Source organism: Pogona vitticeps, chromosome 1, assembly GCF_051106095.1.
Source record: "Pogona vitticeps strain Pit_001003342236 chromosome 1, PviZW2.1, whole genome shotgun sequence".
Taxonomy (NCBI): domain Eukaryota; kingdom Metazoa; phylum Chordata; class Lepidosauria; order Squamata; family Agamidae; genus Pogona; species Pogona vitticeps.
In genome coordinates, this window is record NC_135783.1 from 170,441,056 (window position 1) to 170,466,269 (window position 25,214).

General features: G+C 39.2%; 1 protein-coding gene across 2 annotated transcripts in view; it reads left to right on the top strand.

The window, feature by feature from the left end:
* COL6A3 (collagen type VI alpha 3 chain) overlaps nt 1-25,214 on the top strand; it is a 125,967-nt gene that overhangs the window by 26,549 nt on the left and 74,204 nt on the right. Inside the window, exons 3-8 of one of the 2 annotated variants that reach the window (XM_020802374.3) lie at nt 1,498-2,115; nt 6,774-7,376; nt 14,670-15,272; nt 18,854-19,453; nt 23,022-23,588; nt 24,355-24,972. In XM_020802374.3, the coding sequence (XP_020658033.3) occupies nt 1,498-2,115; nt 6,774-7,376; nt 14,670-15,272; nt 18,854-19,453; nt 23,022-23,588; nt 24,355-24,972 (3,609 nt within the window). The remainder of the gene's footprint in view (nt 1-1,497; nt 2,116-6,773; nt 7,377-14,669; nt 15,273-18,853; nt 19,454-23,021; nt 23,589-24,354; nt 24,973-25,214) is intronic. The other variant, XM_072977174.2, reaches the window with a different exon arrangement.

Below are 25,214 nucleotides of genomic sequence, written 5' to 3' on the forward strand. Positions count from 1 at the left end.
TAATTGTCAAGTGTTTGTTTGTGTGACAAAGTGCATTGTTGTTGTTTCATCACATATAATGTGCTAAAGCTTTATCTGGCAGTTTACAACATACATTATGCAAACAAGACATTGTGCCCCAGTTAGCCATGTACTCATTTTACCAACCTGGAAAAATGGAAGGCTGAGTTAACTTTGTGCCACACACCGGAAAATGTTAGGATTTGAATTTCTCTCATTGTGACAGAAGAAGAGGAAGGATACAAGGAAGGAATGGGAAAATCTGCTTCTTCTCCTTTGGAAGATTTTATATTATCCTGGAAAACATTTACATGGGAGTAGACATGATTTTCAGTTTAGGGTGCTTCCGTTGGTTCGAGCTACTTCCTAGTGACTACACAATATGTGGGGAAAAGTGAACCAGGCCAACCCTCTTCCACGCCCGTCCAGGCCTTTTTGGTTCAGAGGCAGAGCAACTCTGTTTTTTGAAGCTAGGCTGGAGAAATAGGGACCAGATCATGTGTGCACAGAAAGGTCACTATAAAGGAGGCCGCACCCAGCAAAGCCTCTCATACAGCTTCTTTCTGCAGGATCCAGCTGCCTTGCCTGGTCCCGCCCTTAGTCCGGCCCTTTCAGCCCTCACCCACATAGAGAATCCCAGAGAAGTCTATATCATACTGGACAAGTTATCAGCCCCCCACAATCAAAACTCCTTATGAGGAAAGAGAGAAAATCAAAAACACCTCCTTCTCGCTTGCCAGCTACTGCTGTTTCTACTACCTCTTGATTGATATGTAAAATGAATAGTTGAGAGGCTGACAGGTAAAGCATTTCTATAAACCATGGTTTTGCACTAAAATTGATTGTAATTCCCTTCCCTCCCTCCCCGATAACTGACATCACTTGTCAAAGAACAGCATGGGAGAGTTCACCTGTCTCAAGCACAGTGTCATGTTTTGTAACATGGTGCTTGATGTAATATGGAAATTGACTTTCCTGTTGCAATTATTCCAATAAGTGTTCACATAAGGATAGTAATCATACCAGCACAATCACTTCAACAAATGCAGTCCATAAATCCAGTGGAAGCTGTGGATATATTCACTAATATATTGAATCAATATGCTTTGAGTATGGTAAATGGTTCATTATGTTATTTAAGTAAAGTAGGTTACATGTTTACATAGCATATTCTTACCTCCATATGCTTAAGGAACATACACTAGAAGCTGCCATAACTGGAGAATAATTTAAAGTTAGCAATGGAAAAACTGCTTCTTTAAGTTGAATTACTGGGTTCGAATGGTAGCATTATTAACTTTGTGAGTAAGGACACATGCTCTCTTAGCACAAGCTTCTTTTTTGTTTCTCCTGCTGAGTTTAATGTATATACTATGCATTTATGAGCTCTAGGCTGCTGCTGATGTCAAAGAATTGCATGACTTTTCACTAATAGGACTAGACTCCTGTTCCACCAACTGATCTCTGGAAAATCATGAACAATTTGTTTTTTTAAAGATGTCAAAGTCGGTCCTGCTGCTGATATAATATTTCTAGTGGATTCCTCTTGGAGCATTGGAAAGGAACATTTCCAACTTGTTCGGGAGTTTCTGTATGATGTTGTAAAACAATTAGATGTGGGTGGAAATGATTTACGGTTTGGTCTGGTCCAGTTCAGCGGAAACCCACATACAGAGTTCCAGTTAAACACATACCATGCCATGCAAGATGTCCTCTCCCATATTGCACACATGCCCTATATGGGGGGAGGAACCAAGACTGGACAAGGATTAGAGTTCCTCATTCGGAACCACCTAACTCAAGCTGCTGGAAGCAGAGTGAGTGACGGCACTCCACAGGTTATCATAGTGTTAACGGATGGACGCTCCCAAGATGATGTGGCTCTGCCATCATCTGTTCTTAAATCTGCTGATGTAAACATGTTTGCCATTGGAGTGCAGGATGCAGTGGAAGGGGAATTAAAGGAAATAGCAAGTGAACCCCTTGATATGCACCTATTCCGCCTAGAGAACTTTACTGCTCTCCACGGCATTGTAGGAGATTTAGTTGCGAGTATTCGCTCATCCATGACTCCAGACATGGCTGGAGCCAAAGGAGTCATTAAAGACATCACAGGTAACACTATCCTGCTGTAACATTGCAGTATTTATACTCAGTTGCTACAATTCTGTGGCTGTAAGCATTCTGATGTGTACAACAAGGGCATTTCCAGGCAACAACATCCACAACAAATGAACTTTATTTCTATTGTTTACTGGCACTATCTAGAATGGGAAATATCTACTTTCTGCTTTTATTTTTACTGAAGGGGGGGGGTGTTAATGTAATGTTGGAGTGCCATACGAAGAATGTGAACTACAAAGAACTACAGAAAAAAAAGATGAGGTAAAAAGTCACAGGCTGATCCAGTGCTGGAGGGAAACTGCATTCTCCCAGCAATGATATATTGTGATTCGAGTGCTGAGAAAATATGATTTATTGAATTCAGTTACTGTGTAAAACAATGAGAATTGTCTGGAAAGGTCCAAGGGTACACATCCAAAGGGTTAAAAACAAAGGTTTTCTTAGCATAAATACTCTGGCAAACAAACTTATCCATTTGATTTGGCATAGTTTTTGCTACAGATTATAGAACAAAATCAAGCAAAGATGAAACCCAATATTCCCCAGTTGCTAGGTGGTCACACTACCTATGTCTCCCGCATAAAGCTTAAGACAAGTTATTTATTTATTTATTTTTATTAATTAATTAATTAATTAATATGCTGCCCACTCTACCCAAAGGTTTCTTAGTATTATCTTAAAGCTAAAGGCATGTAATTTGCATTAAGTGACAAAACTAGAACATACTATTTTTTCCAGAAAAATAGGAAACTAAGAAAGTGTACCATCATGTGTGTGTTTCTAGATGCTTGTGTGTCTTTGATTTAAGCTCTCTTGACTTAGCAAACCAGTTTAGTGGGAAACTTTCAAGCCCCATGCAAATCCCTGTCTCCAGATGAGAGCAATATAAAGGAAGAGTATTTTTTTTGTTGCCAACATCTTTGTAATTTGCACAGGCTTTTTCTGTGCAGAACTAATATCCTTGCCCTTTGAGAATCAAAGCATACGCACACACAGGAAGTGCAAACTGCATTTAATAATGCAAACCTTTCCAATGCTCCTAGTCCTTAAAATTCCATGCCACAAACCAGTCTTTTTTGTGTGCAGTTTATATTATTTGCATTCAAGTGTTATTAGAATAATATTGATTAATTTAGACAAACAACTATTCTTTTTTTTTTCTTGTCAAGAGTGTCAGGTAGTACTTTGTCCTCTCAGGATAAGAGGAGAATAATTTAGAGTTCATTATCATTGCATCATACCTGTTGTATTTGAAAGCATGCAGGGGCAAATAAAGAACAGGACAGGAAAAAAGGCAAAAGAAACAAGAAATGAAAAGCCATTGTTTTCTAACTAGGTATTAAAGAGGAATCTCCTATTGTTTTATGATTTTTCCCTCCCCTACACATTAAAAGCAAGAGAAGTAGAAGCAAATCATCTTATTTGTAATAATTTTGTTTTCGAAACAAGTACAACTATAAATCCCATTGCAGGATCATTCTGTATGATATAAAACTATGTGGTGAAAACTATGGGTTCAATCAAATGATACTTATTTCACTAAGTTCCTGACCTTTGTTTTTTACGCCTTGAAATGCATGAAAAGAGAAATACAATTTTGAGTGGTAGAGGGTAACAGCAATGCACAATTACAACATTCATCTTGTCTCATTAACTTCTCACTTTATCATTTGCTCCGTTTTCCATCATTGCATTGCTGCATGCTAAATAGCCAAATAAACATTTTCATTGAATTTCATTCTCTATGATCGTTCAAAGCTTTAGATTAATGGAAGAAGTCAGCTAATATCATTGTGTTTTAACACTTTAAGTGAAACTTTGAAACATAACATCTGCCAGAGATATATATTATTTTTTAACTGCTACTGTAGGATAGACCTTCATCACTAATAGTCATTGAATATAACTGGTTTCCAGATTTTTATCTTGAAATGAATCGAGGTGCAGTCCCTTAAGCTACTTTAGAAGTATTAGGAGCGCGTAACAGGCAAGCACAGAAAAGGTTTAATATAGGATGAACCCTTCCTTTAAGGATTTATAAATGTGCATTTTACGGTCTCTTGGAGAGCTTCTTTCCCAGCATTTACTCTATGCTCTCCAAAGGTCTAAACTAATGTGAAGCTGGGTCTTATTTAGCTTGTACATCATTAAGAGACTCAGCCCACCTTTACACAATAGATTATTCAATGTGTAAGCATTTTTATCACTATTTAAGCAAAGTCCACTTTGAATGATTTACTTGAGAATTCTGTATCTTCAGAGCTGAAAAATATAGACAGTATATAAAGATAGCTAGAGAAATTGGTTATTCTGATTATTCATAGATTGGTTTTGTACAAATGTATCACTATATAGTCTAGCTAAGTAGAGTATGTTCCATTCAAAGGTATTTCTTTGGTTACATACCCCCAGCACAATGTTGAAGTCTTTTCCTGGGGACATAAATTGACATATTTCAAGACACAACATGGTGCCATATAGGCTTTAAAATATGTTTTTGTCTGAAAAGGGACACTTGTGCTGTTTACAGACTTCCCATCAGTGCCATGTTTGTATGTTCCTAAAATGACTTAAAAGCAGGTTTTAGTTACGTTGAAAGCCAAAAGTGCTCAAGCTTTACAAGTAACAACTAGCGCTAGACCAAAGGTTAGTCATGAATCTGCCAGGATATTAATTATACTCCACTGGGGTTCGTTACCTAATTCCTGCTTTCTTTCTACGCCAACAATGCTCTGCTTCATTGTGTAACAAAGCACGCTTTAATTTGCTGTCCACCATCAGCTTAACCTGTCATGGTGTACTTCAGTATGATGGTATTGTGGGAGTGACTAATTATCCAACAATTATATGTACTTACTCCCTGTTTCCCTTAGATCAGCAGTATTTTATATATAATTTAGATGATTTTTTCTGGAACCTTTAGTCCATGTAGTAGCACACCACCTTTGCAGAAGACTAGCAATGAAAAATAAATGTGTTTTACATTTTTACCACTGTGTTTATTAAAATTCAAAACAGAAATCTTTAAAAAGAGCCATTAACATATTTTGCTATCACATATACATCCTGGTTTTCTCTCAAGGGGCTCAGGCATAATGTGATATGTAAAATAGTTTAAGCTGAGCTACAGCGGCTCAGGTCACTCCGTGAGTTTCACAGCTAGAGATTTGTCCAAATCTCAATGATTCGTGACCACTTTCTCTACAAGTGGCATAAATCAAGTATGAAACAGGTCTACACATGTTGGATAAATTTGGTCTAATACATATTTAAGGTAAATGTAATAGTGTATTTAATAAACTATACCTTAGTCATTTGTGATGCTGTTTGACTGCAGAGTCAAGTATTGCATTGTTTTGGTATCATCAGCTGACTTTCCTGCTGTTTCCAATACCACTAAGCTTCGCTATGTGTAGACAAAGTCAGTAGTTTATGCTAAAGTAATTCTAGTCCACCTTCATTTGTTTGTTGTTAAAGGAACAGCTCAGAATTATCACTAACCAAAGGAGAACGCTCCATCTATAAAGTGTCAGGTTTTCAGATTTGTCAGATTAGGCCACCCTTAAGCCAACATCTAGCTAACCATGAATGGATTAAAAGGCCTACTTTACATGGAATGCAACCTCTCATCCATTTATCCAGTACCAGCTAATATTCAATTGAAAAGTATATTGCTCATACAAGGGTGAGATATCTGATCCATTCAGAATCAGTTATAACTGTTGGATAATAAGATTAGATAATTATACTGTATTATGACTGGCTTTGTCACCCTGTTTAACACGATTCTGCATTACTTGATTGAATATCCAGCAATTGTATGTGAAGAATAAAATCAAATATCTATTTTGATTAGAGAAGAAATTTATAATTAAATATCATAAAAATGTATCAGCTTAATTTCTATTTTTCAGCTGTCTCACTTTATAGAGTTACATTTTCAGACGATGATATAGGCAAATAAATCCTACTGTAGTAGTTTGTTAAATAAAAATAAAATGTATAAGGTTTATATATTTTAATATTTACTTGTTTCTTTGAATAAGATTAGGTTTTATTTTATTTTTTCTTGATTGGGAATATTCAGATATTTAAGCATAACTCTTTTTATGCTCAAACACTACCCCTTCCTGAGATTCTCCAAGGAAACTAAACTAAAACTTTATTGCCATACTTTATTTATAGTAATATTTTATCAGTTCTTGTCTTGAAAATCTCACTGTGACATTTTATATATATGTCACACATATATAGTCATATATATAAACTTAGTTCCCTATATTTGCAGTCTGATTCAAATTTGCATTTTGAAGATAAATGGGTGATCATTCATTGAAGGGCTTTCTTTTGAAGAGCTAGTGTTCTAAGTTAAGTTGTAGATGTTTTTAAGCTTTGCGACCACACAGAAGACTTCTATTTCTTCCTAATACAGTATTATGTAATTTGCAAATATAAGCTGGCAATTCATATTCAATCAGAATGCAGAACTTGCAGGCAAGTTTCATTCACGCTGACCATTACTTGTTTTTTTCTTTCATATTCGTGTTTCTTGCTAGTTTCCAAAGAAACATGTCAGAATACTTTTCAACTTGCATGGAATCACTTGGTTTAATGCTTTCACCTGTTGCATTTCTCTCTTTTTTTTAAAGCGCAAGAATCTGCTGACATTGTTTTCCTTATTGATGGATCAAACAACATCGGCGCTGTCACTTTCTCAGCCGTTCGTGATTTCGTTGCAAATTTAATTGAAAGACTCTCAGTTGGAGCTGAGCTCGTACGCATTGGGGTGGTAACATATAGTGATCAACCCAGAACTGCATTCTTCTTGAACAGCTACTCCCAAGAAGCCGATGTTCTAGATGCAGTGAAATCCCTTAGCATTCTTGGTGGTGAGGCAGCTAATATTGGGGAAGCTCTTGAGTTTGTGGTGCAAAACCACTTTACCCGCTCAGGAGGCAGCAGGATAGAAGAACGTGTCCCACAGATTTTAGTACTAATAAGTGGCAGTGAATCTAGTGATGATATTAGGGAAGGGGTTTTAGCCATGAAGCAAGCTAGCATATTTTCCTTTAGCATTGGGTTCCAAAATGCAGACAATGTTGAGCTTCAGCAAATTGCTACTGATGGAAGCTTCGCATTTACTGTCCTGGATACACGTAACCTTGGCGAACTTCAAGAACTCTTACTACCAAACATTGTTGGAGTGGCCCAAAGACTCATTTTGTTAGATGCTCCAACCATTCTTACAGAAGGTATGTACTGTTTTTAATGAACCATTATATATGATTCAGTTATTTATATTCTTATATGGAACTTTAAATTATTTGGGTAGTCTTCTTAGAAGCCAGATAGCTCAAACTGTATAATGGAGTTTCAGATAACAAAGACAGTGGGCTGCTGTGGTGAATATCTGTAAGAACTGGAAAATGTGAACCTAATATACCAGAAAGGACACATGCAGATGAAATTAATGATGGTATAATCAGAAACAGACAAAGAATGTGAAGACAGTTAAATGTCACCATTCTGACGTAAGAAATGTTTGGCATACAAGGGACAAAATCCATGTGACACCCTTCTTAAGGTAAAATAAATGAAATAATTGACAATTCAATGTTTGAACAGTGTCTTCCAGGACTTTGCTTTTAACAATTTCAGTTATTAAAGTGTTTTCATCTTAGATTTTTTTAATATGTAGAAATTAGAAATTCTACATGATAGACAATATAGATAATAGCTAACTATCTTGCTGGTGCTTCACATTTGATAATAGTCTGTACCACTCTCTGGCTTCTATAGGACTATTTTCTTTATGTAATTATTGCAAGCATGATGAACTTTACAAATATGTGAGCATTTTTTTTTTCAAATAACGAGTAACAACAGTAATAGAAACGCAGCATCCAAGCTGGATGCTACAGAACATGCACCCTTGAGTTTCATTCACAAAGACTGTGCCAGAGCAGGAGTTGCTTGTAGGAAAAAAAACACAAAGTAGTGCAAATGTCTCTTTAGAACAAAGTCCAAGATACCTTTATTGTCCAAGGCAAAAGATTCAAAGCACAAAAAATTAGCTCCTGGTATCCAGTTTTTAGAGTTCTGAAATAAAATACCAGTTCAGATACAAATACATAAATCATTACATAGATTTATCCTTGCAGTGCTCCTCCTGCACAAACAGATTGAAATTCTGTTACTTAAACCAAAGTGTTAAGAGCCTATAACATCCACCAGGGGAACAGCTGTTCCTGTCTTCTCCAGTCCTCTCTGTATCTTTCCAAACTGGAATAGAGAATCACAGCCCCGTCCTGGGATTTCCCCACCTGCTGGGTTGAACCAAATAGTCCATAGGAGTTACATTCTCCTGTATCAAAATACTCTTGTCTCAACATTTACTAAGTAAGATTTAGAATCGAATTCTACATTATGCACTTGCATATTACAATCAGCATATTACCAATATGTAACCTCTGGATGTACAGTCATAATAAGCATGAAAAGCTAAAAACATAACCATGAGTCTTTGCTGGCTTAGTTTTAATTCGTTGAGACCTGCAAAGCACCTCATTGCTTTCTTTTGCATTTATTGATGGAGCTATGATACTGAAGGGACCAATGGCAGAAAACCCCTGTGGTTCAGATGCCTTACTCCGAGTCCCCTCATTATGAGGACTTACCTTCCTCGAATATAAGAACTGGGTTGAACTTCCTTGTCTAAAGATTAAGTCCTGATGAGAGCTCCAACATTGATTCCAGGGTTGGTTCCTCCATTTGAATCAGTGTATTCTTAGTTTCCTGCTTAACTCTGTGGCTAACTGGATCTTCTGGATACAGTGAGGTCTTGACTTGAGAACTTAATCCGTATTGGAAGGCGGTTCTCAAGTCAAAAAGTCTGTAGGTCAAGTCTCCATTGACCTACAGTGCATTGAAAACCGATTAATCCCGTAACAGGCCGTTTTTGTTCCATTTTGGTTTTTTTTCTGGTCTGTAAGTCAAATCTCAGGCTGCAAGTCAAACCTAAATTTTGCGGCCAGAGAAGTCTGTAACTCAAAAAGTCTGTAAGTCAAGCTGTCTGTAAGTCAAGGGTCCACTGTACATGACAATTGGCGCTTCTTCAAATGCAACCTCATGGTTTTAACATATCCCTATGCAAAGTTTCAGTGGGACAATCTTCTGCTTGAACCAGACATTTCTCATCTATCCGATCCAAAACTATGTGCACAACTGGTTCCCATCTGTCAGAAATTTTTGGCATCCCACAGGAGCTCAAATTATGTACCAACACTGTGTCTCTTGATTCAGCATTGGACCTTACAACTTTAACTTCCCATCTCCTTTTTTTTTTTTTTTTTTTAAATAGCATACAAGCAGAGTTGCATGCTATTTAGTCCCTGGAATTTTGCTTGATTCTGTAACTAGCTCTAACGTTGCCCTTGATAACTTGAAATCATCCTGGGAAGCCATAATGGCTTATAACATTTTTCCAGAAGGTGTTTGCTATTGTTCTTGCCGTCTGGTCTCTAGTAGGATAGTTGGGCATATGTCATGAAGTGATCAGTGACCACCAAAATATCATAAATACCTGTTGTAGCATGTTCAAAAGTCAGAAAGATTATGCAAATTAATTCCAAAGAAGTATACACCTTGTCTATGGTGGCCAGGCTTTGTATACCTGAAGCCTTTGCCTATTCCATCTAACAAGCCTTAGAAATTACTTTTTGGGGATTCAATACAGAGTCCCTTTGAGTTCAATTTTTTAACATGTGCTACTATTCTTATGTTAGTTGCAATGAGCTTCACAATCCGTGAAAAAACAGTTAACTCAGCTGGCTCAGTCACCACTTCTGGGTCCTTCGAGAGGACTGTAGCTTCTGGGTTTCACCCTGGCAGCCGTAACACGCCTAACATTGTACAAGGTCTAGCAGCTGGGACGTTAAAATTTTTTCTTCATTGCAAATGTATCTCACTCCTATCATCCACCTCCAACATCTGACTTTTTAAATAATGCTGTATGTAAGCCACCTTCCACTGATATGGCATGTCCATCTGGTTTAAATGTTTGTCACTAAATTGACATCTATATGTTGCAATGCACATTTGATTCATGCATTGATACAAAGGCTGGGAAACCATATCCATCATCCATGCCTTTGTTATCCATGCATCTACAATTATGTGGGACATGCAGTTGTCACTTCATTGGTCCTATATATGGCACCGATGGTCCTTCTGTCTATGTCCAGTATGTCACTAATGGGCCACAGTTCTCTGTGACCCAGATGATTTTTGTAGAATGTCTTGTGTCTACAGGTTAGGTGGGACTATGTTAACAGTCCCATTTTACCTTATTGAAATAGACATAATCATTAAATTTAGGTTCTGTCAATTCCTCTGATGTTTGCCATTCACATCTGGTCAAACTTCCCTTTTCATAATCCCAAAGCTATATTGGATATATTGCTTCAAGTCATTTCTCCATCTTCTGCTTGGTTCTGGCTTCCCAGGTTTCTATTAAATTGTGAGAAGCTAATCTTGGATTAGGTCTATTAGTGCAGTCTTTCTTTAAATGACCTTTGAATGTTTTGGAGTCAGGTCTAGGAGGACATAATCTAAATCCTTGGTCAGGTTTGGAGGTCTTTGGCAGATTCCCATAATGTTGCCACAGTTGTTTCTTGCCCCTTTGGTATTTTTTAATCCAAATGCTGTCCACCAGTGTTCCATGCTCCAGCCCATGGTTCCCCCCTCACTTGTTTAAATCTCTTTCTCTTTCCCTCTCTGTCTCCCTGTCCCCCCTTCCTGTGTGTGTGTGTGTGTGAGAGAGAGAGAGAGAGAGAAAGAGAGAGAGAGAGAGAGAGAAAGAAAAAGAGAGAGCACCTGAATTTAAGATGGTGTTCCGAACTGTCAATTCAGTGAAGAGGGGTCTTTGTTAGAGGATTACAAACTTATTTACTTATTTGCAGCCAGAAAAAGGAGGTCTTAAAAGCCACCCAAAGTAGTTATACCAGGGAGTTCAGGGGACAGATACAAAAGAGATCAAGAAGCAGATAGAATGGGTAATCAATTCAGGAGGTTCTCTGTGCTGGTTTCCCCTCTTTCCTGGCTTGTCCTTTTGTCACGGGCTACTTTCTTTGAACTCCAGTCCTGGGCCCGCTGCCTCTACAGGAGGGCATTCTATAATGCTCTCCGAGGGTCCAGAGTCATCAGATTCCTGAAGTTCCAGACCTTCATCTGACTTTATGACTAGGAGAAAGAGATGCCTAGGAGGAAATGATTTCTGGACTGAGAGTATCAGTTTATAGGTGAGGAACAACACTGCAGATAAGACAAAGAGCAAACATGTCAGGAAACTCTAAATACCGTTTCCCTTGTCAGCACACAGTCACTTATACAACCCTGGTTGTATATATATGTCTCCATTTTTAACAGGAGAGCTGTTTAATTTTTATTTTTTTTAAAGGCATGCAAAGGTGAGAGGTGCTATCTTGCATCAGGCACCTTTGTCCAAACCTGACTATGACACCTGAAAGGACAAAGCATGAGGACTGAAACAAGATCCCATCCTTCCCTTTATATGTGAATGAGGAAGAGAAATGAAAAGAGACACATGGCAGCTGCCTCTCATCATACCTTGCTTTGTCTTGAGTGCTAACATGAGGGGTTTTCCTCCATTCTTCATAGCCACAGAGTTCTTAGGCAGCTCATAATGGTGATGGCAGCAAAACAGATGTAGGTTTGCCAAGGTTGCCTGTGTAGGCAACCTGAAGAGAACTTGAAGAGTAATGCTGTGGCACTAATGGGTGTAGTATATTAAACTGAAATAATAAATAAATAAACATTTTGCTGAAAGAACACATTGCCAGTTGAGGTATGGAGTTGGGAGAAGTCAAGAAAGAGTCCGGGCATTGTCTGTTCATTTCCTCCAAGACCCGGTTGTGCTATCCAGGAAAAAAAACACGTACATCACTCTAATCGTTATGTCATGTTTGGCTGAGCTATATTTTGGAAGTGTAATGGATATAGCTTTACCGCTTGTCACCAATGTGGTTGCATTGTTACACACATTTACATGGGAGGGGAGTCATGAATTTGGCAGCCTTTTGTTCTGAAATTGTGGGGGGAAATCCCTTTTCTCTCTCTCTCTGCAGTGAAATTTCTCTTGCACAGAGAAATCTCCTCACAGGGGAAAAAAAAGGTCCCCCCCTCCCCTGCACATACATACCTTGAGAATTCTTACTGAATATTTTGCAGGATTTTTCAGACATTTTGAAATCACATTTGAGGCAGAAACATCAATCTGCACACAACTATCACAATTCTGTGCGCAGGATGGCACTGTTTAGTATTGTTCAGATTTCTGGCCAGGATTCCCCAGAATTGGGCAGTTTCTGTGCAATGCCATCTTTTATGCATACTGTACTTTTATCTGGAATCCTGTACAGGATTTGCCAGAAAGGGTACAGAACTATCCTGAATTTGCCTGCTTCCTATGTGGAAGAAATAAGTGATGAAAACAGGGATGGTCTGGGAAGTCTGGATAAATGAGACCTATGTTTCCTCATTATTGGAAGCTGGGAAATCTTACTGTCACTGGGGGAAATCTCAGCATGAAGCCTTTGTGTGGCAAGAGTTGGAAAACTGTCAGGAACAAGTGCTTGTCACATCCCTATTTGCTTAATTCACATTAAAGGTGACTGTTGGATCTTCCTGCTCCTTACTCCAAAATTTTCAAGGGAGGCGCCTTTCTCCTGTCTTGAGCCACCTGTGGCACATGCACTTCAGCCATGTCATGTTGCTTACATAAATTTGTACTGGATTTTGAACTGAAAAGATACATTATGAAAGAAGGCTAGAATTCCAGCCTTTGTTACACTGAGTGATGAGTTCATTCAGATTTCTAATGCAGGAAAATCCTCATGAAGTATTTTTGTCGCATTATTTTTAGGTGGCAAATTCATTTTGTTTTTGTTTTTTTAAAACATGGAAATAAAAAAGCCAAACAAGTGACACCAAAGTTTTAAACTGTTATGACACTAAGGGCTTGCTGGCATCTCTGTTCACCTGCCTATCGTATAATCTTTTTACTGGAACAGAAGAAATTGTTTGGATTAAGCTCAGGCAAGATATGGCTGAGAAGCAAATGCAGTGTTTGGCCGATTTCTTTTGTTATATCTGGTACTGTGGGCTGGGAAAAGAAGAACTATATTAAATAAGGAAATGGGGAAAGAGGAGCTTTGCTTGGAGAAAGGTTGGGGGAATGTAGAGGACTTAAAAGGCATGGAAGTTTGTATGGTAAATGCCATATTAGTAGAGAAAGGAATGTTCAAGCCAAATGTAGTATATAAATGGAAATGGTTGGGAGTTGAGGGGAGAGGAAGGAGAGCATTTGCTCTTTGGATAGCATTAGGGACATAGAAGGGACGTGGTGGTGCTGCGGGTTAAATTGCAGAAGCCTCTATGCTGCAGGGTCAGAAGACCAGCAGTCATAAGATTGAATCCACGTGACGGAGTGAGCTCCTGTCACTTGTCTCAGCTCCTGCCAACCTAGCAGTTTGAAAGCATATAAATGCGAGTAGATAAGTAGGTACCATCATGGTGGGGAGGTAACAGCGTTCCGTGTTCAGTCGCGCTGGCCACGTGACCACGGAAACTGTTTTCAGACAAACGCTGGCTCTATGTCTTGGAAATGGGGATGAGCACCGCGCCCTAGAGTTGGACACGACTGGACTAAATGTCAAGGGGAACATTTACTTTTACATAGGGACATAGATTGGATTTGTCGAATAATGGGCAAGAGTGATACAGGTGTTGAAAGAAGACAGGTTTGTAAAAGACAGAGACAAGTCTACAGCAAAGAAGAGAACCCAGAGAAAGCATTATGAACACTCTGGATACCCTTGTGGACATTTCCTTGATATCTTACCTGTCAGCTTCTAGATGTGTCTGATTGGAAACAATGGAAAAGATTGCTGTTGTAGGTTGGCTTTAGAATAATTCTGCATGGTTCTTCTTATGGATATCCATCAATATCAAAGTGGAGATCCCTTAATGTCTGGTGTAAATATGATAAAGAATTTCATACAATATTATAAAGTAGTGACCATGCAAACACAGCTATAACCAGGTTTAATTGAATACTTATCTGCGGGATCAGTATCTGCTGGTTCACTTATCTACGGTCTGAAAATATTAAAAATATTAAAAGAAAAATCCTAGATATATACATTTCTAAAGATGAAGTTAGGGGGTTCCTACAGTTTGGATTGTAGTAGTGCTCAGTTAATAAATGCAAACAAAAAACCTAAGACAAAACATACCAGAGCTTGTCAGTGTTACTATTTTGAATTAAAACATGCACAGTTCCCCAGCATACATGGCTAGTAACTATGCTGGCTGGGGAATTCTAGGTGTTGTGGTCCAGAAAAATTACTGTTACAAGCTGAGAGACATTCTCTATCACCCCAGGAAGATGTGCACTAATAAAATATTGATTAGCATTGTTGAATGAATATTCCCACTGATTTTATTTATGTATATGTTGCTTTCAGTTGTTGAAGTCAATAGGAAGGACATAGTCTTCCTGGTAGATGGAACAACAGCCTTGGGAAATGCCCCCTTTAATGCTATTCGTGATTTCATTGCCAAAATCATCAACAGACTGGAAATTGGACCAGACCTCATCCAAGTTGCGGTGGCACAATATGCAGATACTGTAAGACCGGAATTCTATTTCAATACCTTCCAGACAAAAAAAGATGTCCTTAGCAGTGTTAGGAAAATAAAGCCAGTTGGCGGTCCAACACTTGATACAGGTTCCGCACTGAGGTATGTGAAAAATAATTTGTTCACCAATGCTGTTGGAAGCAGGATCAGTGAAGGTGTGCTGCCCATGTTGGTCCTTATTACTGGTGGTAAGTCCAGAGATGATGTTCTCCAACCAGCATTAGAAGTGAAAAGCAGCGGCATCGTAGTCCTTGCTGTGGGAGCCCGAAATGCTGATCGTGCTGAACTAGAACAGATTGCTTATGAACCGAGCTTGGTCTTCAGTCCCACTGAGTTCCGCACAGTTGCACTAACAGCTATTCTTCCTGACGTTATAACACCCATAAGGACACTTTCTGGAACTGTTGTGGAAACGACACCAATAGAAGGTAAGCACTATACTTCTCGATTATTCAGAGATAATGCATTTTAATCTTCTAAGCAGTATTTTAAAATAGTTATACTGTATACACTTGTCATTGGTGTTTCATTCTTGCAGCTAACCAACCCATATCCAAAATGGCAATTATGCCAGGTTTCACCACTGATGTTCATATTTAGCAGATAAAAATTGCAGTCCTGAAGACTGTGTTTGAAGATTTGGTCACTGGAGCCTGTGGAATGTTTTCATTAAATTGAGACACTTTAGCATCTAGTCCTTAACTCAGATGCTGTGGTATTGGCATCACTCATTCAACAATCCATAGACAGTTTACTCTTATAGGCCGAAATCCTGTTGGGCAGCTCTGCCCGCCCAACAGGGATGACATAATTGACAGTGACAGATGGCAGCTGGTTAAAACCTTCTTTATGCAATTTCAGGGCATGCATTTGTTGCACACTAAGTGATAAAGTCACATGCACCCTGAAATCACAAAGGAAGTCTTTACTCAGTGGCAAAATAGAACAAGCTATTTTTAAAATGACCAAGAGAGAAAAAAATGAGACACCCCCCCGCAAACTATGAAGTGGGCCCATTTACTTATCTCTCCAAGTAGCTAGTGGAGTGCCCCATATCCATGAGATGATAAGGTATGCTGTGCGATGTAATTATATCCACTTAATTCGTAAAGAAACCCAAGTAATATTTCTAGTGATGAAGATAGTAAAGTAAATGAATCACATAATGTCTTAATTTTGAGGCTTAAATTATTGAGACTTCAATAATGCCCAGATTTAGAGTTTCAATTCTTCATAATTTTCATTTATTGCTGAAGTGTCAATGTATAGAATCTTCTGTATTTATCCTTAACTAAGATGAATATCACAGGATTAAGATCTGTCACTTAACAACTTTCTCAAAATAAATGTCTTTTACTAATATAGCCTTTGCATGCTTCATGTCACTGTTGACATTTTTATTTTACCATTTAAATTAAAAATGATCTTACATGTTTTAAAACTCGAAAGATAAGTACAGTATCCTCTCTCTGTGTCTCTTGCTTCTCAGCCCAATCTTTCTGTTTTTCTTTTCTTGTAAATTTCTGAATACAATCTTCTTGATCTGTACTAGAGACGGGATTATCAGATTTTTGGATTACAGATACCATAATTCTCCATTCTACCTTCCTTGCAAACACGTTACAAAACTTGAATGTGATACACCTGGAGAAAGGCCTAAACTGGAAGGCTTTGAGGCTTAGCTAGGCTGTTTAACGTGTACATGAAAGTACTTGGAGAAGTTGTCTTAGATTTTGGAGTCTGGTATCACCAGTATGTGGATGTCATCCACCTTTCTCTCTCCTTTCTACCTAATTCCAAGCGAATTGTTCCTGCTTTAAACCAAAGTCTGCTGTGGGTAATGTAGCGGATGAAGGCAGAGAGATTGAAACGTAATCCAGACAAGATAGAGGTTCTCCTGGTCAATTAAAAGGCAGATAATTATCATCTCCAAATATGGATGCACCTTGTGTTGAATGGGGTTACACTCACTCTGGGAAATCATGTTCACAGCTTGAGTGTACTCCTGGACTTATCACTGAGCCTGAATGCTCAGATCTCAGAGAAGTCCAGGAATGCCTTTGCAATATTTGTATTCATCTCTCAGGGGAGTCAAATATGAATATTGGCACCACAGGTGCCTGGGCCATTTAGAGCCTCCCCACAGAACAGGCTGGTCCACTTACTGCTCACTTGTGGCACACATGTAGGGTTGCCAGACGTCAGGCAAAAGGAGGATATGTCCTCTTTTTTAGCCTAATGTCCTCCATCTAGCAGGCAAAGATAAAAACCTATAACATGTCAGGCTTTTGTATATTTTATGTTATAATTTTGGATGAGAGGGGGAGAGGTAGACGGCCCCCCCTCCCCTGTCTTTCCCCGCTCCCACTCACCCACTCGCCCCACCCATTACCTGCCGCCAGTGCTGGAGCACAGCCTTCACCCCCTCCCACCACAGCGGCGGCTGCTATCATAAATAGCTCCACCCAAGCTTCCTGTATAAAAAGAAGACTCCCAGCTATCACTGGGGCAGAAACAGAAAGCTTGAGTACAGCTAGGTTTAGCTAGGCCTCAAAACCTTTCAATTTAAGCCTCTTTGTTCAGGGGAACTGCGGTGGTGGGAGGAGATTATCTGAAATTGAAAAGTGTAAACCTTTAACCCCAGCCCTGAATATTTAACAGATTCATTACAGCCTGTGTGAATTCTTTCTCAAGTCACAGTGTTTAGTCATTTATATTGTTGTTGTTTTTACTGAAGATGGTTATCAGGAAGTGGAGAGAGAGACCTCCCCATATTTTAACATCTACAGTTTAATTGCAGTTTTTGCTCTAGTCTTGGAGGAGTGTAGGCCAAGAGTACACACCTGATGGCATCTTTGGGGACTTAGATGCTTCCAAATATGTTGTGAATTTCTTGACAGTTATGCTGCAGACCTGTTTTTCCTGTCTCATAGAAACATTTGAAGAGGGAAGAGGAATACATCAGGAGCTCAACAGGTGCAGACACCTTGAGGTCTTGGCCTTTGGGTAGCCAGAGTAAGCATGCCCTGTGGACCAAAGTCCTCAGAGCCTGCTGCACTTTCTGGGGGCAACTCGACTGGCCATTTGCCCTGCAGTTTGCATCAGTGTAGGCACAGATGAAACTGAATTAAAACACGGTGGCTGCTTGATGTAAAGCTCACTGAGGGGAATGAATCACCTCTGGTTCAGCTGGCAGAGGTGCTTTAATTTTGTTCAGATTCACTGGCATTGCTCTTCTCCACTTCCTACCCTATGTGATCACCTGATCCAATGCAAAAGGGTGCTTGCAATAGTGTCAATTCCCCTTGGCCAAGCACAGTGTCCCTTTTTCATTTTTTAATGGTTTCCAATAGACATGGGATATTTGTTTATGTTTCCCTGGGTGATACAAATACGAATATCAGTACCAGAGGTGCCACAGAAATCACCATCTCTTGGCATAGATATAGTCCCTTTTTTTAAAAAAACTTCTCCACTAGGAATTATGTGGTGTAAATGTGAGTTGGCAAATCTGTGCTAGGGCAGCAAGTGGGACCTGTCACCGAAATGGTATTACTAGTTGAAAGTTAGGGACTTATAAGCTCTTTGTAAAACCTAGGTCTTTGAGGGGTTTGCAGTCCCATTCAGATGATAAATGATTTCAGCAACATACCTGAAATGAGTCTGAAAACCAAGGCCACCTTGAGTCAGCTTAAAAAGCCTTTTAAACTGAACGTCACCACTAAGACTTCTCATGTCCACTTATGTTATGTAAACACGGGATAAATTGCTGTTCTCATAGAAAAGGCCTCCAGGGAAGTAACAAAATCATATTTAAAATGAATATGGCTGTGCTTTTATTAATATTGTTATTAGTTCTTGTTTCTCTTTCTCCACGTTTGTCTAGTCCTGTTCTCTCTTCTCTCTAACGAGGTATACATGTGTGTACAGCAAATGCTGTATGCACACATGACAAATACTGGTGTGTTTTTCTATGTTGTCTCATGTTATTTTCTCTGCTCTACTGCAGTTCTGGTAAACAAAAGAGATATCATCTTTCTTTTGGATGGATCAGCCAACGTTGGAAATGCCAACTTCCCATATGTCCGTGACTTTGTTGTGAACCTAGTAAACTCTCTTGATGTGGGAATTGATGATATACGAATTGGCCTAGTGCAATTTAGTGAAAACCCAAAAACTGAATTCTTTTTAAACAGTTTCCTAACCAAGGCAGATGTACTTGCTCATCTGAGGCAGTTGAGACTCCAAGGGGGGTCAGTTCTGAATACTGGCTCTGCACTCGACTTTGTTCTTTCAAATCACTTCACTGAAACCGGTGGGAGCAGAATAGCTGAAAATGTTCCTCAGGTGCTAGTCCTCCTTGCAGCAGGGCCATCTGTCGATTCATTCCAACAGGCAGCCAATGCTTTAGCTCGTGCAGGCATCCTGACCTTTTGCATTGGTGTTAGAAATGCAGATCTGACAGAACTTCAGCAGATTGCATTTAATCCGCAAATAGTATATTTTAAGGATGAATTCAGTGCTCTGGCAGATTTACCACAAGGACTGATTACACCACTGACAACGTATGTTAGTGGTGAGGTGGAAGAAGTTATAATCACGTCAGCAGGTAATTTTCCCTCTTCTTCACTTTTTATGAATTTAAGAATGATTCTTTTAATTGTGCAGGTATATTTTGAGTGACATAATATCCAAGTGTCTTAGAAGTGAACACACTGTGATTTGTTAAATAAGAAAAATGTTTCTTCTGTTCACAGAAAATGGACATTTCTCATATATTGCCAGATGTAATTGATCACAATATCCCTCATATGTCAAATCCCAGAAGGAATTTTATGAAAAAGCTCTTAGGGCTGTTTCACACATATAGTCCAGAGATTAGAAAAGTTAGGCTTTGTGAACCTTATTTCCTCATATTCCCCAGCTAGGCCTTCACATCCCAAAAAGTAATTTTCTAAGCTCTGCATTTTTCCTGTAGAGGATATTTAAGAAACAAGGGATTGCCAGTGTATACTCTGTATTGTGTTATACATAATAATTGCAGATTTGTTTATTTTACTATGTGGAATTCCTTGAGAAGCCACAATTAATAAAACAGACATACAATCTTCATGCACAAGCTGTATATACTCCAGTTTTTTGTAAAGCCAAATTTTCTAGTTCTTTTTTCTCTTCGTGGTGCTTTGGAAAACAAATAGGATTTTTTTTTCCAGAGGAAAACAATGCACAGGAGATATACCTGCCACTTTTACCTTTATTTTAATAGATGTATCCTTTGCTTGTTCCATACATTATCCATTATTTCTCATTTTAATCATTCAACTGGTATGATTCTCTTCATTTAAAAAAATTACACTGCTTTACAAATCAAAGTGAAGATATAACCAGCCTGTTCTGATTGCATAAATGATTAAATGTTAATTAAATCCAAGGAGATAATACCTACCAAAACTGTTGATCACTCGGGGTCTTTCCAAGTAAGACCCAAAGAACAGAATAAGAGTGTTTGGGGATCTCTGCTGCAGCCTGATTACTGACTGGCACTCATTACAGGGGGCACGTAACCCCCTTCTTACAACAACTTCCCAGCTCAATTCAAAGTGCTGGTTATTACCTAGAAAACCCTACATTGTATAGCTTAGGCCCAGGCTATTGGAAGGATCATATCACCACATATGAAACTACTAGGCTTTTAAGATATTTTGGAGGTGCTCTTCTCTCAGTCTGACCACCTTCTCAAACCCATTTGCTAAGGATGTGAGAGAGGGCCTTTTCAGGGTTGCTCCCAGTGTATGGAATGCACTGCTCCGAGAAGCCCCTTGTCCTGCCATCATCAGGCAAAGACCTTTCTTTTCAGGCAGCCTTTTATGAGATACGTTTTTAGGGAACATTCTATTTTTTAAAAATTAGATTTTTAAAAAGTTTTTTAATGTATTCAAAATTGTTTTTAATCCTGAGCAATGTTTTAAGTTGTTTTTAATATACAGTTTTGTACAGCATTTTGTTGTGAGCTGCCTTGGGCCCCCTATGAGGAGAAAGGTGACATATAAACAAAACAAAAACAAAACAAAGTAAAATAAAGTAAAATAAGGAACAAGGAAAAATGTGCTACTGAAGGAAACTGAAGGAAACATGACTTCCGTGACAAGGGAGCTAAAACTGAGAAGGTGCTTGGTCATCCTCCACATACATAGTGGACTATTAGTTGGACTTCCTCCAAAAATCTCAGACGCCAGCCTGGATCTTATAGGAAGAGGCAAATCTTAACAAATTCTGGGCCCTGAGCTTTTTACTGCATTAGTTCAGAGCAATACCTTTGAAGTCATCTTAGAAACAAATGCCAGTGAAGCTCGCAGATTATATACATACTGTAACTCTGGCTTCATATGCTGCTTGGTAACTAAGCATCAGCATGTTGCCACAGTCATCTTCAAGTCTGCATACAGTGTATTTCAGTAGTTCAAACATGAGGGTAGTAAGGCATGGATCACTGAAGCCTGGCTAGCCAGATCTATGAAGTGAACTATGTAATCCTAATAATTATAGAACTGCACAGCTGGGAGGGGCCCTATGGATCATGGAATCCAGCCCCTGTCAGGGAGGCACAGTGGGGAACTCTCAACCTATGGCGCCACAGCCAGATACTTAAACCACTGAGCCAAGCTAGCCATAGTGAAAGGTCACTGGTGGCCAACGTAGCCATTTAGGCTTTCAGTGACAAAGTTGAATTGAGGAGTACCCCAAGCTACATTGTCTGTTCGTTCAGAGAGAAATTACTTCTATCCAGAAAAGGCTGTTTCCCTTTTTCAATATATATACGAAAACAGTACTATGGGAAGCAGAACCACCATAACCTCAGCTTCTACCTCACAGAGCCCTTCCAGTCTGAAACTTCCTCCTCCACTGTCATTTCCATATCTCTTCAACACATCAAGAGCAATGAGTCTGAAGCTGAGATCTTCTACTATCTGTAGATCATATCTATGTGAATTGGTGCCTTGATTTTCTAGAGTTCCACTCGTATGAAGAGCCTACATGGATAGCAGAGACTATCCCTATATAGATGTGTTGTTCTCCATGTGTAGGGGGATTTTGAAAGTGATGATGGAGGAGGCAGAGCTAGAACACTCCTGTCTATAATAATAACGGAATAGGAATATTGTTGTGACTAGTTCCTTTTACTTCATTCATTTATTATTTCATGGATAGACATATACAAGCATCATTCAGATAAGCAAGCAATCCTGATGTAGTTTACCACATTGAAGAGAAATCATATACAGTACTTTATGAGTAACTGGACAAAAAAAGGAAGGCAGAATTTCTATGCTTTTAAGAGTTCTGTAGAGGAAGACATTTCATCCGGTATGGGTTATACTAAAGCCTGCATCAACTGAAATTTCCTCTTCTAAACACCTATTAAGCATAGAAGAACCCTTTCCTCTTTTATAGCTGACCACCCTACTGTAAAGGCAATATTGCTTTTGCTAAAATGGCAATAGTATTACTCATTGAAAGAAAATGGAGTTAGTTTTTAGTTCCACATGAATTATAAATAATACCGTCATGCCAGTGCTTGTCTTAAATTCCATTTTGGGAAAATGGTTGGGACCTAATTACTGAGGCAGCCCATTACAAGCGGTGTGCACCTTGAAATCAATTTCCAAGCACTGGTATAGGTCCCTAACCATGCAGTTAGGCTAGTGAGTGCAAGAGGGAGGGCTTTTTCTCAGTGGTAGTCTCACATTTGTGAAACTCTTCTTCCATTGGCCAGTTAAATATTTACAAACTGTGAAATTAATGGATTTATTGTCCCTATCTCATCTCATTTTTGCAATGTTGTGTGTACTGCTTCACTCCAAAATGTGTTTAGCCAGTCGTGCCACATTTTGGCTCTCTCTCTCTCATATTTGACTAGGAGGAATCCTGGATGTCTACCCCACCCCTTAGTTCACTACTATTCTACACTTTTCTATAGTGAACCTATGGATCCATGATTCTGTGCTACACTATTGCTTTTAAAAGATCTATCACTTTTATTTTAATCAAAGAAAGGCCCACAAACAAAATTATTCTTTCTGCCTAATCAAAATTGTTATGGTTTATTATTTCTTGTGCAGTATGTAAGATGAAGTGAAAGAGAGCATTTATTAACTCTTCATAACTCTTAATTTCAGAAAACAAGATTGATATCTTATTCTTATTTGATGGCTCATCAAACCTTGTGGGTCAGTTTCCTACTGTTCGAGACTTTTTGCACCGAATTATTTCTGACCTGAATGTGGGGCCTGATGCCATACGTGTTGCTGTGGCACAGTTTAGTGACAATGTGCAAGTTGAGTTCAACTTTCAAGACATTCCATCCAAGCAAGAAATCCTTCAGAAAGTGAAACGGATGAAGATAAAAGGAGGAAGGATACTCAACATTGGTGCTGCACTAGATTATGCCATGAAGGACCTCTTTGTGAGGCATGCTGGGAGCAGGATTGAAGAAGGAGTGCCCCAGTTCCTTGTCCTCCTTGCCGCTGGAAGATCAAGTGACAGTGTGGCTGAGTCTGCTGATGCTCTGAAACGAGCGGGTGTTGTTACTTTTGTTATCAAATCCAGGATCGCAGATCCCGTAGAATTAGAAAGGATTGTATATGCCCCTCAGTTCATTTTAAGTGCTGACTCCCTTTCTAGAATTGGAGACATTCAACCTGAGATAGTCAACCTTCTGAAAACCATTCAGCTCAGACAACCAGGTATCTCTCTCTCTCTCTCTGCAGCAGATATGTTTGTCTGTCTTTGAAAAATACACTGTCTCTGACTTATATAAAAATGCTGACCTTCTAGATAAGTGTTTCTCAACCCAGATGTTCTTGGATTATAACTTCCAGAAATCCTAGCCAGCACAACTATCAGTGAAGACTTATGGGAGTTTTAGTCCAGTACATCTGAGGGCCCAAGGTGGGAAACAATTGTTCTAGAATATACTGGAAGCGATTAGGAACAACTTTAATAAAAGGTAACACTGAATGGCATAAGACAGTATTGCATTTGGAACTGGGACAGTCTGCAAACAGATTCCCCAGTTTGGAAATGTCAACTTCCTTATGAGCTGTGCCCAAATCTGTCATGAAGTTCAGGCCCAGCATACAAGTGTTTGATACCTGCTGCTTCCCTTTGCAAAAACCATCACCACCCTAATGGGGGATCCTGGCAGTGTGGAAACTTGCGTGGATACAGGACAGATTGCACAGGCCCCATCTTTATTGCCCAGATACTGCTGAGAACATTAAAGAGTACCTTTTGTCACAGACGTGTATGGGATCTGTAGGTTTCCACACCTTCTGACTCATCCATTCGGCATTCTAAACAGCAGCTTAAACAGCCCATATATTGCACCTATTTTCTCTCAACTGTTAGAGCAGAAGAAGTGAAGACAAATGTTAACACACATTTTTTTAAAAAAATAATAATCTCAATCTCATTTATTTTTCTCTCCTCTCTTTTACATTTCTCTAACAGTTGATGACGCTCAGAAGAAGGATGTGGTGTTTCTAGTAGATGGTTCGGATGGCACCAGACGTAGTTTCCCAGAGCTGAAGTCCTTTCTACAAAGAATGATTGAGAATCTGGATGTTGGCCCTGATAAGGTTCGGGTTGCATTGGCCCAGTACAGTAACACTGTCAACCTGGAGTTCCCTCTGAATGAGTATTCAGACAAGACTGATGTGATCAGGGCCATCCAGAAAGTGTCTGCCATGGGAGGCTTGCCAGTTAACACAGGAGCTGCCCTTAACTATCTTCTTAGAAATGTACTCACAAGCCAGGCTGGGAGCAGGATGGAATACGGTGTCCCACAGTTCATTATCCTGCTGACGGCTGAAAAGTCAAGAGATGACGTCAGGAGGCCTGCCATAGATCTGAAGACCAGGGGCGCTGTGCCTTTTGGCATTGGATTTGGAAATGCAGATATTACTGAGCTGAGGACAATTTCCTTTGTTCCTGATTTTGCGGTCCTTGTTTCTGGTGTCAGTGAACTGAGCACTGTACAGCAGCTCATTTCAGAAAGGGTCACGCGACTAAGCAAAGCAGAACTAGAAGCTTTGGCTCCAGGATTACCTGATCCACTCCCCAGCCCAGGTGAAGAACAAAATCTCAACTATTGAAGCTATGCTATATCAAACTGCAGGCAATCGACACCCACAGAACAAATAGCTATGCGAAAAAACAGGCAGTAGTGCAAGAAGGAAGCATTCTGTTTCAGTGGGCACTATCCAGTTACAATCAGATACACACTAAGCCAGGATCTTGTTAGAGTCTCTTTTGGCTTTTCTAGTCACTGCTTTCAAACAAAATAATGCAAACTTTTGTGAATAAAATTC